This window comes from Solenopsis invicta, chromosome 9 (assembly GCF_016802725.1).
Source record: "Solenopsis invicta isolate M01_SB chromosome 9, UNIL_Sinv_3.0, whole genome shotgun sequence".
NCBI lineage: Eukaryota > Metazoa > Arthropoda > Insecta > Hymenoptera > Formicidae > Solenopsis > Solenopsis invicta.
In genome coordinates this window covers 980,627-994,522 of record NC_052672.1, presented here as the reverse complement: position 1 = coordinate 994,522, position 13,896 = coordinate 980,627, and the positions used below count along the sequence as shown (strand labels likewise).

Below are 13,896 nucleotides of genomic sequence, written 5' to 3'. Positions count from 1 at the left end.
CACGTTGCAGCAACACGTCTGAGCAATATCGACATCGAATGTTCGCAATGCGATTTTTGTTTTCACAAACTTTTAAATGTTTTAAAACGTGAAATGCGGCGGGAACGGAGGACGGAGCATGAAAGACCGACGAGCGGCGAGCGCGTACTACCGTTGGGGGTGCGAGTGCGACATATGGGGATGGTAGGCAGCATGATGGGGCGGCAGAGGCGAGGGACATGATTGCTGGTATGAGCCTCCGGCGAGCATCGGGCCAGGGCTCGAGCACGGCACAAGATGCGAGCTCGGAGAGGCGGCGGCGGCCGCGTGTGCATGCGCTATGAGGTGCGCGTGCTGCGCGTGCGAGGACGGCGCGTGCTGCGAGCCCGGTGGCAGCGGTGGCGGTGGCGGCGGATGGGCCCCCGCGGTCGGGCCGCCCGCTGGCCCGCTACCGGGCCCGGTACCAGGATAACCGGCGTGCAGCGAGCCACCGTGCGGCGAGCCGTACACCAGTTGCCTTACTTTCTGCTCGTCGTCGGCGATGTTGTACGTCAGCTCGGTCTCCTCGAAGCCAGTGGCTGACATCCTCTGGTCGCCCGATGAGCCCGATGGCGGCGGATCCGGACTGTTAAGACAGGTCTGGATCAGCGCCTTGCCGGCATCGCTCGTGATCATCGGTTGCAGTTTACGCGTCGCGAACGTGTATACGTGGCCAGTCTCGCTCGCCACTAATAACATCACCTGCGTACCAGTCAGCGTCGATAATTCGTATGCCTGCAAAATACGTCAAATCGATAGTTCGTTAATTCTTCAAGAGACAAATTTACTTGTTTTACATCTAAACATTTTAAAAACAATTTATTTAGAACACATTAATACGAGGTCAGCCCGTATAAATTTGAAAATACTTTAAAGTACAATAAGGCCAATAAGACGAAAGATTTGATTATTTAGTTTCTCCTCCCTCCTTCTCTCTTGCTCTACCAGAAAAAGTATAAATGCATTTTACGAACATATTAATTGTGAATTTGCTGTTATGATAATGTATTTGTTACGTGAGATATTCCTTTTTCGCAACATGCTTTACGATAAACAATTGTAATATTTCACACTGATGCGTGACTCATAAAATATTAGAATATGTTTTCGTTATTCTTTAAATATTGATGCAATATCTATGTTAAGGTGTAACGGTTCATTATGCTTTATGTCCATAAAAATTAAATTTGTTCTGAACGTTATCGTTGGCCTTAAAATCAACTGTTTGGCTTTGTGCATCCGTGCGAATCAAGCGTGACATCTCGTTTGTATAACCGAATAGTATAATAAAGATTATTTCTTTTTCTATGCATTAAAAACTGAATTTATTCTTTCCAAAATTCCATTGCCCAACCCTATGTAAAACACCTCAAATATCAACATAATAAATAACTTAACTAAAATTCAATTATGTCGTAGGCCATTTAAACAAGTATAGCATGATTAGATACATTTTTTCAAAGTGATCACTGTGCGATACATATTTCGTGCGAAACATTTACATCTAACACATGTGATTTTGTAATATTGATATTCAATTATGTATGTTTGTAAGAACAAATCGATTAATTTTTTTTAAACATATTTTCTTAATGTACGAAGAAAAAGAAAGAAACAACATTACTCTCATTTTCTATACATGTTTCTTCCGAGCAATTACTCCAATTTCGATAAGAGACTCTGATATATTCATAAGAAATGATGATAAATCGTTATTTACTTTACACTCTGGAACAAATTCCCCTTAAACACTGATAATAGTACATAAGAGATAAGAACATGTGATATAGATGAAATACAAATATTTAAAAATGTAAAATTAATCAAGCCTATACACTACTGTGCAAAGTGATATATGAAAATAAACAGTATAAGAACCTTGAAGAATTATGAAAACAATGTAATAAGTGTAAAAGTGTACATTAATGTGATTGTATATAGTGCGCATAAGTGTGGATATAAAAAAATGTAAATGTGTAAGAAAACTAAACATTTATTGTAAGATAATTAAAAAATTTTCTTTTAAAAAATGTGTCGCATGGTAATATTAAGTAATGGTAATTTATTCCATAATTCAATAGCATCTGAAGAACTTTTAAAACATTTTGTACGACACGGAGACTATACAAGTATATCACTACTAATACTGGTATCATGCAAAATCGTATTGAGATTCAAATCTATCATAAAAAGAATCAAAAGTTTTTCAAGTACAAAAATGGAAAAAATAAGACAACCAATAAAATAATCCTAAAAGAGAGGGTGAAGAGCAGGAAGGGGTGGCAGATGGAAAAAGAATGAGATAGAAGGAAAGAAAAGAGGGGGAGAAAAGAGAAAAAGAGCATGCAATTCTAATTACAAAGCATATTAGCAATCTGAAGAAATTAAATTGCGAGTAACGTCATGAGATTTTGATCAGTATCATGATTAAATTTTAGGGACATGGCAAAAAGTAAATGTAGCGCCTATATCTACTTTTGTCACATCTGTATTTACATATGTACCTTCTGCATATTATACTTTTAAGACATTTTGTGAAACACGTAAAAGCTGACAAGTAATCGTTTTCAAGTATCACACATCAATTTTTGCATATTTTGGATTTTGATTCCAGATACCAAAAGATAATTTTTCATGCAAAAAATTGCTCAATTAATCATAACGTTTATACATGTTATCGCATCGTATTTCATATATGTATAATAATAAAATAAAATACTTCAGATATAATGCATTTCTCCTAAAAATATTTCAAACAAAATTTGATTTGTTTCGATATAATAAGAGTCATTACTTTATATGTTGAAAACATGTAAAGCAATGACTCTTATTTAACGTAGAAGTTTTTGTGAAGATCATATTAACGTTATTTAAATTTTTTTAAATAGTACAAGAGAAGATAGTATCATAGTCACTCATTTACATTTTACACAATAACTTTGTTAGTCAAACTTCACGATTATATTTATCAAAGTATTGTTTAATAGTTTCTAGACTCAAAATTATAAAATATTTATTACATTATTTATAAAAATGTAGCGACATTGCATAATAGATCAAAGAAAAACAGAAACAGTAACATGGGATTACAAATATAAATTTTAAAAATTAATTTTGTTTAAAAAAATAATATTTTGTTATCCAATGATATATTTTTAATCAGTTTTTTTTTATAATAGATGTTTTACTACTTTTATTAACTATGCTTCCATTTCTGAAGACATTATATTGGTTTTCGTCCTAATCTTATATTTATACATTCTTTTGATGGCAAGTCTTGCGCAACTAATCTCCGAAGAGTACTTTAGGAAAATTCAAATTTAACTACTCTTTTGTAACTTAATTTTTTGTTTTTATACAATCGCAAAAGTCATGCAATGTTGTGTCTTTTGCGTCCCATGTTTTCTTTTGTTTTTTCTTTTTAAGTGTGTTATCTTGGTATCTATTACACAAAATAATAATATAGCATTGCAATATACTATATGTATTAGGATGGTCCAAAAAAACCAACTATTTTTTTTCTTCATGTGCTTCACCGGAAATCGAAAGTATATGTTGCAAAAGCAAATTTCGTTTTTTGTTCAGATTTAAAAAAAATGTTTTAGAAGTCGCTGTAGTCGTTTAAACACGAAAATTGACGTAACATGGTATTTTTATTTTTTTAAATCATATTGAGGCATATCCTGTTGAGCTCATCATTAAGATATTGTTCCCAAGAATCAAATATATAAGTTTGAATTTTTGTAGCCAAAAATACTGACAGTGAGTCATTTATTTAATTCTTCAAAACTTGAATTTTTACAAAAATAAACATTTAAATGCTTAAAAAATTTATTTTGACCAATCGCAGTTAAAAATCGTTTGTGGTATCGGTTTCCTTGTTCAATGGAGAATATATTATGATATACAGAAACTGTAACATTTATTGACAGCGCAACAGTCATAAAATGCTTAAAAAATGCGATTTTTCTTAAGCCTGGCCCTCATACCAAAAATTCGAGTTTTGAAGAATTAAATAAATGACTTACTGTCAGTATTTTTGGCTACAAAAAATCAAGCATATATATTTGATTCCTGGCTACAATATCTCAATGATCAACTCAACAGGATATGCCTCAATGTGATATAAAAAAATTAAAATATTATGTTACGTCGATTTTCATGTTTAAACGACTAGAGCGACTTCTAAAACATTTTTTAAAAATCTGAACAAAAAACAAAATTTACTTTTGCAACATATACTTTCAAATTCCAATGAAGCGCATAAAGATAAAAAATAGTCGATTTTTTGGACCAGCCTAATATGTATATAGAAAAACAAATAAAATATTGTGAAATGCATTTTGCATATAATCTCTTTCTGCTCTCGATCCTAAAAATTTATAACTTTAAAACTTTTGGTCTGCAGAAACTATAAAAAGTAGGTACAATGTGTTTTTTTAATAAAAATCAAAAGTTGAAAAAAATTTATACGAATTTAAAACTTTATGATAAACATTTTTTCTCTTTTCTTTTTCCGTAAGACCTTTAGTTTCAAAGCTATTTCATAAAACATTTCATAAAACATAAAGTTTTACGTTAAAAATCCAATATTGCTAAAAATTATCGTATCAATTTTTTATCAATGCTTTGAAAAGCATTTTCAAGCTTAAAGAGCCTACTCCGAAGTACTTTTATATTAAATTTTATCCAATAATGTTTCATTAAATTGCAGCGCTTCAAATTAAAACAAAAATATTGCAAAAATATTAATTTTTAATTGTAATTTAGAAACAAAATGCAGAAACAAAATTCAAACACAGATTTAAAAACTTTATCTTTATTTTTTAAAATGCGTGGTTAAAAACTTTTCTACGATTTTTTTCACCGAAATATTTAACTTTTCGAGAGATGCAAGAAAATTGTAAGCATTTCCAAACATTCCCATTATGCAATGTCGCTACATTTTTGGCCAGCACTGTATTACGTACAGCCGAATAAAATGTTAAATTAAATAACAAAAAACACTCAAGTGTATTTGTGTATTCATATAATACGGTAAAATATAAGAAAAGAAAATATGAGTAATTAAGAGGATGCGATTTAAAATACATATATATGATTTACAAAACATTAATACATAGATCAATATTGCATGCATGTAGATGCAAATTTTCAGATACACTAATCTTTCATATTAAGTATCCAAGCCAAAATCTAAAAACACAACGTTAATTTATAATGTAATTTATATCTCAGACCATTTCTGTTTTGTACAGACAGCAAAATTTTTGTATGAAGCAAATATTGGCACATGCTGACGCCATATTAGGCTAAAAGTAGATAAAAACAAAAAAAATCTAAATTTCTTAAATTTTTTCGTTCTTGATCGACTTGAGTTTCATTTACTTAGCTTATACTTTAATCGTAGAAAAGGATTTTTAAATCTGTAAATACAATTAAAAAAAATAGCGCGCTGAAAAAAATCGTGAATAATTGGTAAAACGGAATAACTTTAACGGGATCCCTTTAAATGTTAAAATGTATTTAAAAATTTAAAAACGCTCGAAAGTAAAAATGTTTTATAACAATTGTCAACTAGTATGTATTAGCATATTAGCGCTACTATATAACGGCAGGCTATTAAATAAATGAGTTATTTCCAGCAATTCATTTAATAACTGAGATAATACAAGTGCTACACACATACGAACACGCACATCATTTTTCGATAACTACAACTAATTAACAACTTGACGCCTTATCAAAAAATAATTGAAATAAGGATTGCAAATTTTTTTTTTTAAGTGCTTGTTAATACCAAGTGTTAATACCAACTATTAATGAATCAATAATTAAATAATATTTATGTGTTTAAATAACAAATATTTATGTATTTATTTATAAACGACATCGTCAAAATATATTTTTAGATTATGAACATAAAAATACTGCAAAGTTTCATATGATTACATTTACTTTAATAAAAATAATTTTTTTTCACTAAAGAGATGTTTGTTTAAAATAGTAAATATATATCCGAGCAATAAGGATAAAATAATAAATTGAAAAAGGCGAAGGAGAAAGAGAATACACTTCAAAATTGATAGTCGCCTTTCTGTAGGTAAACAAAATTTTATTTATTAAAATCTATCCATCTTAAAAAAATACATAAATATTACAAAAAAAACTGAGATTAGTCTAGAAATTATTCTCTTTTTAAGAACAGTACACCGTGAATTTGCGATCCCAATCTTTTATTTTTTTCAATATTTTAGTTCATTTAGATGCGCGATATTATTGTCTAAAATTTGGCAATAGTATAGTTTGATTGCCATTCTAATTTTCACAAACAAATTTTGGTTACGGTTGTCCAACATTCCCTATGTTTCGCGTATAAATATGTTTACACACTTTCGATCTAAGCAAAAAAATGTTCTCTTCATCATTTGCGCATATTGATTTTAACTGTAAGCAACGATAACTCGAGTTAAATTATATATATCTAATTTTAAACAGTAACTTTTTTACCAATTCTGACATACAATACAGAGATATAAGAATGGGAGAAAAAAAAGTTGGAAAAAATAAATTTTATAAAATAGATATTAAAACTTGATTCTTCGAACTATACTGAAAGAAACTATGCTAAAAGAAACACGATCAAGATTAATGCTAAAAAGTTTGTGGAAAGCATCAAGATTTGAAAAAGCAGTGCTAAAAAGCAAGAAAAGCCTAATTAAAAAGTATAAAAAAAAAAAAAAAAAAAAACGAAAAGAGGGCTAATAGAAAGGAAATATATTTCAGAGAGAATGTAGCGAGCAAAGAAAGAGCTGCAAAGACAGATTAGTGAAGATGTGGAAAAGAGAGATGAAGAGATTACGATGACTTCATAATGAGAAAAACATAAAGATACAACAGGTTAAACAAAATTAGCACCGTGGAGGAAACCAAGATACTTGAAAAGAAAAGAGCTTAAACGAAGTCATTGGCAAGTGACTGAAATGCGAAACGTAGAGAAATCCAGTAGATACTAGGAAAAACAAAAGTTGAGAATATGCAGAATTTATAATGTAACGTCGGGATATCTAAAGCAAATTGTAGAATGATATAATACAGTGTCTGAAAAAAAATAGATCTATTAGACAAAAATTAAACAGGAAAGACAGCAAAATGATTACGAAGAGCAGAAGTAGCAGAAAGAAAAAGGGAAGGAAGGAAAGGGAGAGAGAAATGTGTGCGTGCATGTGTATGTGTATGAAGGTACAAGAGTGAGTAGAAAGTAGCCAGTGTAGGATCAGTAGTTACGCCACGCGAAGATTTATGCCGCAGAAATCGAAAAAAAATATAAGTCAGGATAGTTACACGCAATTACTCTGTTATGTATCTTTATGCCATATTAGTATTGTATAATTTTTATTTTTTTACTGTTAATGTTAACGAAATCACAGTAAGTTGAATCGATTTATCAACGTAGTAAATAATGCAATTATGTATTGTAACCTATGTAAAATGATTATTGTAGGAAGTGTAATAAACTTAGCGGTTATTTCGTGATACACGAGTGTAGAAGGGTAGTAAAAGATAAAGTACAACAAAATAAAATTGCTTAGCTCTTGTGTTTTTTATTCAGTTTGATGTTAGTTTAATATCTTATCTGTTGGGAATACTTGGCACTTTTGGCGCATAGGATTAATGCTGCATTACCGCTCAGTGATTAGGAGGCAGCACTTACGCATGTATAAATTAAAATGCATTTTACTGTTATCTGCATGTATTAATTTCTTTAATATTGTATTACTATTATTATATTGTTTATATATTTATACCCTAACTTTGTAAACACATTTTATCAGTTATTGTCGTTTTATGTCTTATTTATAAGTATGATTTGTAAATTATCTACGCGCCACATATCTCATATATTCTATAAAATATATAAAGGTTTTTTCAAGTTTTCTTTAAATATATAAGAAAATAAATACTTCTAACTTTTTTATAATAACAGCCACAGTATAAAAGTTTTTAATGGTATAGTTCATTTTCCTTAAAAATGGTAAATAATATTTTATAAATTGAGTTGTAAGTGCAGTAGATATACCAGTCACCTTATTGTTAATCCGTTCTTAACTATTGGCTGAACTTACAATAAATAAAAAAGAACAGCAACACAGTAATGAGGGGAAATTGTATTAAGAGAAAAGTGAGTCGCAATTGGCAGAGGTAAAATAATTTTAAGATTTTTTTTTAAGATCAATAAATAATTAAAGAAAAAATAGAGACGCTTTATCAAAGTTGCGATAAGAAATTGCTTAAATAATTTTTTAAAATTTGAACGTTGTACCGAATTAATCTTTCATTCCCACATGCGCGATCTTATAACATCGACGGAAAGATTATCTATCGTTTTAAAATAACAAAATTATTGTTCATATACGTTTTATCTAATATAAATATTGCAAGCAATGTACAAACAATTAAATTACAAAACGTGTCTATATAATAATACTAGAAATCTGAAAATTTCTCAGATAAATGTGACTGAACATGTTTCTATATACACAGACGGAAACCATTATTATCATTAATCTTAAAAATATATTTCTTATAATATTAAGGTTCAATTATAATTTTTAAATATTTCAAGACATAAGGTAGATTGTTTTAAATATTTAAAAAATTTAACGTTAGAAAAAATTATTGCACAACTAGATTGGCATTTATATTTTGATGTTTTACAACTTTTTTTTTAAGAAACATTATGTATTTGCCAAGATTTTATTTATTTTATAAATAATACAAAGAACAAATATTTAGGATAAGCATAGGACATTAAACACAAGCGTTTTAGATTGTCAGGATATTGATGAATTCAGACTTTACAAGTTCATTGTTTTAAAATTAAAAATGTGTGTGTATGTCAAGAATAACATTCTTTTATTTCATATTTGAATGAATTATATAATTAGATTATGTTATATCATGAATCCTCACAAAAATTTAACAATTTTAGCTCTCGGTTATATCGTTCCAGTTATTGGAGCATTTACATTATTTTTGATTGAAAATTTATGATAGATTACTTTAACGTTTATTTATTTATTTTCTAGATAATACATAATATTTCTCATATTCATAAATATTTATTATTTATTTTTTCAAATTATGTAAATATGTTATACATATTTCATACAAAAGAAAAAAAAATTATAAAATCTTTACTCAACATCTTACTAAAAGAGACTAAATATTTTATACATTTATGATAAATAAAAAAATATTTATATTTTATACATATTTCATTATTTGTATATGATAAATCTGTATAATGTGTTCAATCTACGATCACAAAAATATTTATATATTGTATTACATATTAGTTATTGAATTTAGAAATATTTATGAAACATTTTGTAAATCTTTTATAAATATTATATGTTGTTTAGGTTGTACCCATAGTATGTTTTTAATTTTCTAGAAAAATACAATTTAAAAAACTAAGTTTTTACCTTTCTTTGAAAAATAAACAAAATAATAATGAAACAATCAATATGAATATGAATTACTTATTACAGCTTCTACATGCGAAAAACATTCTTAACCATTAAGGATATTAAAGATATTATCTTAAAAAAAAAAAAAAAAAAAAAAACCGGATTTTTTTAAATTTTTGAGAATTTTGCCAGATTAAGAACACTAATCTATAGTATTCATTTACAATATTCAAAAGTTAATTATTTGATTATTTATCGCTTAAAAGCAGCAATCATTTCGCGTGGAATTCAAATGCAGCAACAGAGTTTGAAAAAACTCAGGTTTTTTTTTTATTTTTTAAAGACCATCTAATCATGATGTAAGGTGTAACAGGTAACCAGATGCGCAGTAGATCATATGTCTCGACCAACCAGAATTGAGTTCAAATGCTAGATTTCATTATAACTACAGCCTTAAATGTCATGAATGTGAAGGTACCATGATATTGCGATTATACGTGAATCAGAAATAATCGAAAATCCAAGGGCTACTAAAGAAAAAGAATGTGAAGATGAAGGTGGGACTTGGTTTATTTTATGCCAAGTATATTTATATTTTTATATTTATTTTTTTTTTAAACATGCATTTTAAGTACGTGTGAAGGTTTCGTATTCAAATTGCGCGGATGTATTTGAACCCAAATTTTATTGGCTCATCACACATCGAGCCGACGATGCGCATTGTTTCACTTTTCTTACATCGTGCATTCAATAGTTTTTTTTATTTTTTTTGAGGGTTGTTTAAAATTAACATTTAAAGGATGAAAATTAAAACAAAATAAACAATTTTTTTAAAATTCTCTAAACATTTTTTTAAATTCTCTCTCTATCCCCCTCCCCTTCCCCTCTTCATCGTGTCACTGAAAAAACCGGATGAAAGAATCGGAAGATACGCGCTTCCCACTTGGTTTACAGTCTCTGGCACAAAGATACACACAAAAAATTAATCAGAGTAAATGCTAACTGCCAGCTTCAAGTGCAAGCAACCGGTCCTCTTAGCAAATGCGTAATAGCCGTGGAAGAGAGTTGCGAGTGCTGTCACTCGTAAATCGCGGGCGCGGGCGCGCGCACACTGGAGCCCTCGCGCAGCATCCCATCGTTGTTGCGACAATCAAAGAGAAAACGCGCGAGAAACTCGTTGAGCATTGCTCGTGCTCAGAACTCAGAACCTCGTCGTCGTCGTCGTCGTCGTCATCAGTGTAAATGCTGTTTTCACAGAATTTAACGTGCGTGCGTACACGCACACTTTTCTTTTTCCTTCTCTCTAAGAACACTGAAAGTTAGTCAAGAGACGCAAAAGAGGTACGCGACACCGCGCTGTCGAGTCACGGCTCCCACGAGCGCTTATCACGTAGCTGGTATGTTAGACGAGGTTTGCCGGGCTGCACGATACAAACCTTCTTCATAATGCCAGTTTTCCTCTTGGAGAACGTGGTGTACCTTCTGAGCTTATTGTCAATGTACTCCATCTTAATCTTAACCCGGCCTTTGGTCTTCTTGCCGTTCGAGGGAGGTGATTTTTTCGGCTGGCCCAAACTCGTGAAGGATTCGTCGAGATTGTCAGGCACGCAGTCGCCGGGCATGCCGCCGCCGGTGGACATACCCTGCGAGAGTGACTGCTGCCGCGCCGCCGGATTGTTACCGTCGTCGCCGTAGCAGACGTCGGAGGTGGTGCGCTTGATGCCCCGCTGAACGGAGCCGACGCCTGGCGTCGCGGCGCCCGCGGGTGACATCATGGTGGCGCCGCCGCCGCCGCGGCCTATCTGAGAAGCCGCCGCCGCCGCCGCTGCCGCTGCCGCCGCCCAAGCTGAGAGGTGGACGGTCGGCCGTAGATTTCCGTGCCAGCATCGCTCCCCATCATTCCCATGCTGTAGCCGAGACTCGCGTACCGACCGTCTCTTCCGCCGCTAGGGTTGTCCATCACGGCGTCGGCGCGCACATTTAATCCCTTCCCCACGACGACGGCGCGTCTTCGCGACGAAATCGCGTGCAGAACTCGGCGCAGGGTTCACCACGTGATCGATCATCTAGAGAAACATGGGACAACGACACGCACCGTACGAGCGCTCCCTGCGAACTGAATGCGCGAAGCGGAGTATCGTAACTTGACCTACGTGCCTAACCACGGCGGCTACGGTGGTGGCGGCAGCGGCGGCGATGCTACCGCGTGTCGCTGCGCTGCGCGGTCCAACGTTCCCCCCCCTCCCTCCGCCAACGTTACGCGACCACGCCATGAAAAACTAGTCCGCTGTTGCGCCGTGGCCGCAACTGGACGGCGATCCGTGCCGAAATCAACGTCGAAAAATTGCCCGGCTTTCACACTCTCGCGTTTAATCGACAGATCGTTCGCACGCATCTCCGTTCGGCCGATATTCAGCCACGAATGCGACCGCGGAATGGTACATCGCGCGCTGAGAGGGCGTCCCCGGCTGCCATATTTAGAAGTAGACGTTACCATATTAGGAAAAGTTTGCCAAATATGGTGAACAGAGGTGGTCCTTCCTTTTCGAATGATCGTACGGCGCGTTGCTACGAAACACCAATCCAACTGACAGTAGCGCTTCCTGCACGCCTTTCCGGCCCCCTCTGGCCGATCCATATTTCTCTGCCATACGTGACCGCAAATCGTCGCGATCAACTGTGTAGCCGTTACGGAATGTAAACGCGCTTCCGAGTTTATTGTACCATCGTCGCCGACGCCGACGACGACGCCGACGACGACGACGATGACGCGTCCGATACGTGTGAATTTTCAGTACGGCATTAATTAGAAAGGGAGGGGATGAAACGCGTACTCTTAGGCGATATTTCGTCCATCGAACTTTAATGAGATGCTAATGACGTTCCGCTGTCACGCAAATTGGCAATTCAACGTTCGATGCGTTTTTTATTTATTTAAGGTTTGGTTCCCTTTTGGTGCGATGTTATTTATATGAAATCAGAAACGAAAAATGATGAAATAAATTATTTGCTATTTACAGTTGTATTTCTTAGTTTTCCTTTAAAAATAGAATTTCATAATCCTGTGAAACTTATAAAACAAGCGGTAAACTGTGACATCTATCCAATATGTTATGTAGAAATGTAAAATATTTTTTGAAATGTACATTTCTCAGCTACTAAAATTACTGTGATAGATTTTCACTGTGATAACTGAAAAATAGTATCACTGGTTACATTCAGCAAACACAATTGAGTGAGCATTTGCTACTATTTGTATATTATCCACAGATATCTATCTATAGATATCTGTGATATTATCCTAGATTTATGATGGAAGGTCTATTCCAATCACAAGCAAGTTACTAAGCATGCACTCAACTGTTGTGTTCGCTCTGTGTGAACGCAACCATTATTTCAAGAATTATTTTATACTTCTATGTGACACATCAGATAGATATTTCAGTTCATCACATGTTTTACAGATTTCAGAATTACAAAATTATTATATTTTTAAGGAAAAATTACAAAATGCACTGTATGTAACATTTATTGCCTGTCATTTCTCACCCTTAACGTCAATATTGCATCACGAAAGAGTTTGAGCCTTAAGATCTAAAAATTACATAAATTTTTAATTCATTGATCAATTGATTGTATTATGTGCAAATACAGCTTTTACAAACCAGTGTTACATTTGTGTGTGTGTACAATTGATCAATCAATAAAATACAAAACTCGTCGACTATCTTGTGTAATGATAATCCATATTGCACATAGAATTTTCAAATAATGATATTTTGAAGTTTGTAGGTGTCAAGATCATAATTGATTTTCCCTTAAAACTACATATCATTGAAAATGAGGCTGTGTACAACAAATAGAATAGAGAACAGAGAATGAGAAATGGAACGTTAAATAAAGAAAGATAATACATCCATCATTCAACATATTGATTTGTTCCTTATTCTCTGTTCCATATTCTATTTGTTGTGCATAATCCTTTACTATTTATACGGTAGAATGCGTTTCAAAATAAATGATTTAAGGCTTTCATTACAGTGTTAATTTTAATCCATTTTAATCAAATATGTTTTCTAAACTTATTAATCTTAAAGAGATCCTAAAGTAAATTTATCAACATTTTTTTATTAGAAAATATTTTTTAACTGACTTTGTAGAATTCCAAGAATTTCTTTTACGCAATGAAAGTACGTACAAAATGAAGAGGACAAAGATTTCATGCTAAGGAAAAAAACGAAAAAAATTCTTTTTAATTTTAAAACGTAATAAATTTTTTGCTATTAGAACGGAATCGCTCCTTGCCCTTCTGTACTTTAATTACCGTTCTGTACTTTAAAAGAATTTGGAATTTTGTGAAGCCAATTCAAAGATATTTTCTAAAAAAATGGCAGCAATTTGCTTT

At 32.8% G+C, this 13,896-nt stretch overlaps 1 protein-coding gene across 1 annotated transcript; it reads right to left on the bottom strand.

The window, feature by feature from the left end:
* Window positions 1–117: 117 nt before the first annotated feature.
* Window positions 118–13,790, bottom strand: LOC113004801 (serum response factor). The gene is given in 3 exon segments (XM_026139177.2): window positions 118–753; window positions 10,928–11,332; window positions 11,335–13,790. Coding segments are annotated over 3 exon segments (1,128 nt in total). The 5' UTR covers window positions 11,452–13,790; the 3' UTR covers window positions 118–147.
* Window positions 13,791–13,896: the final 106 nt, after the last annotated feature.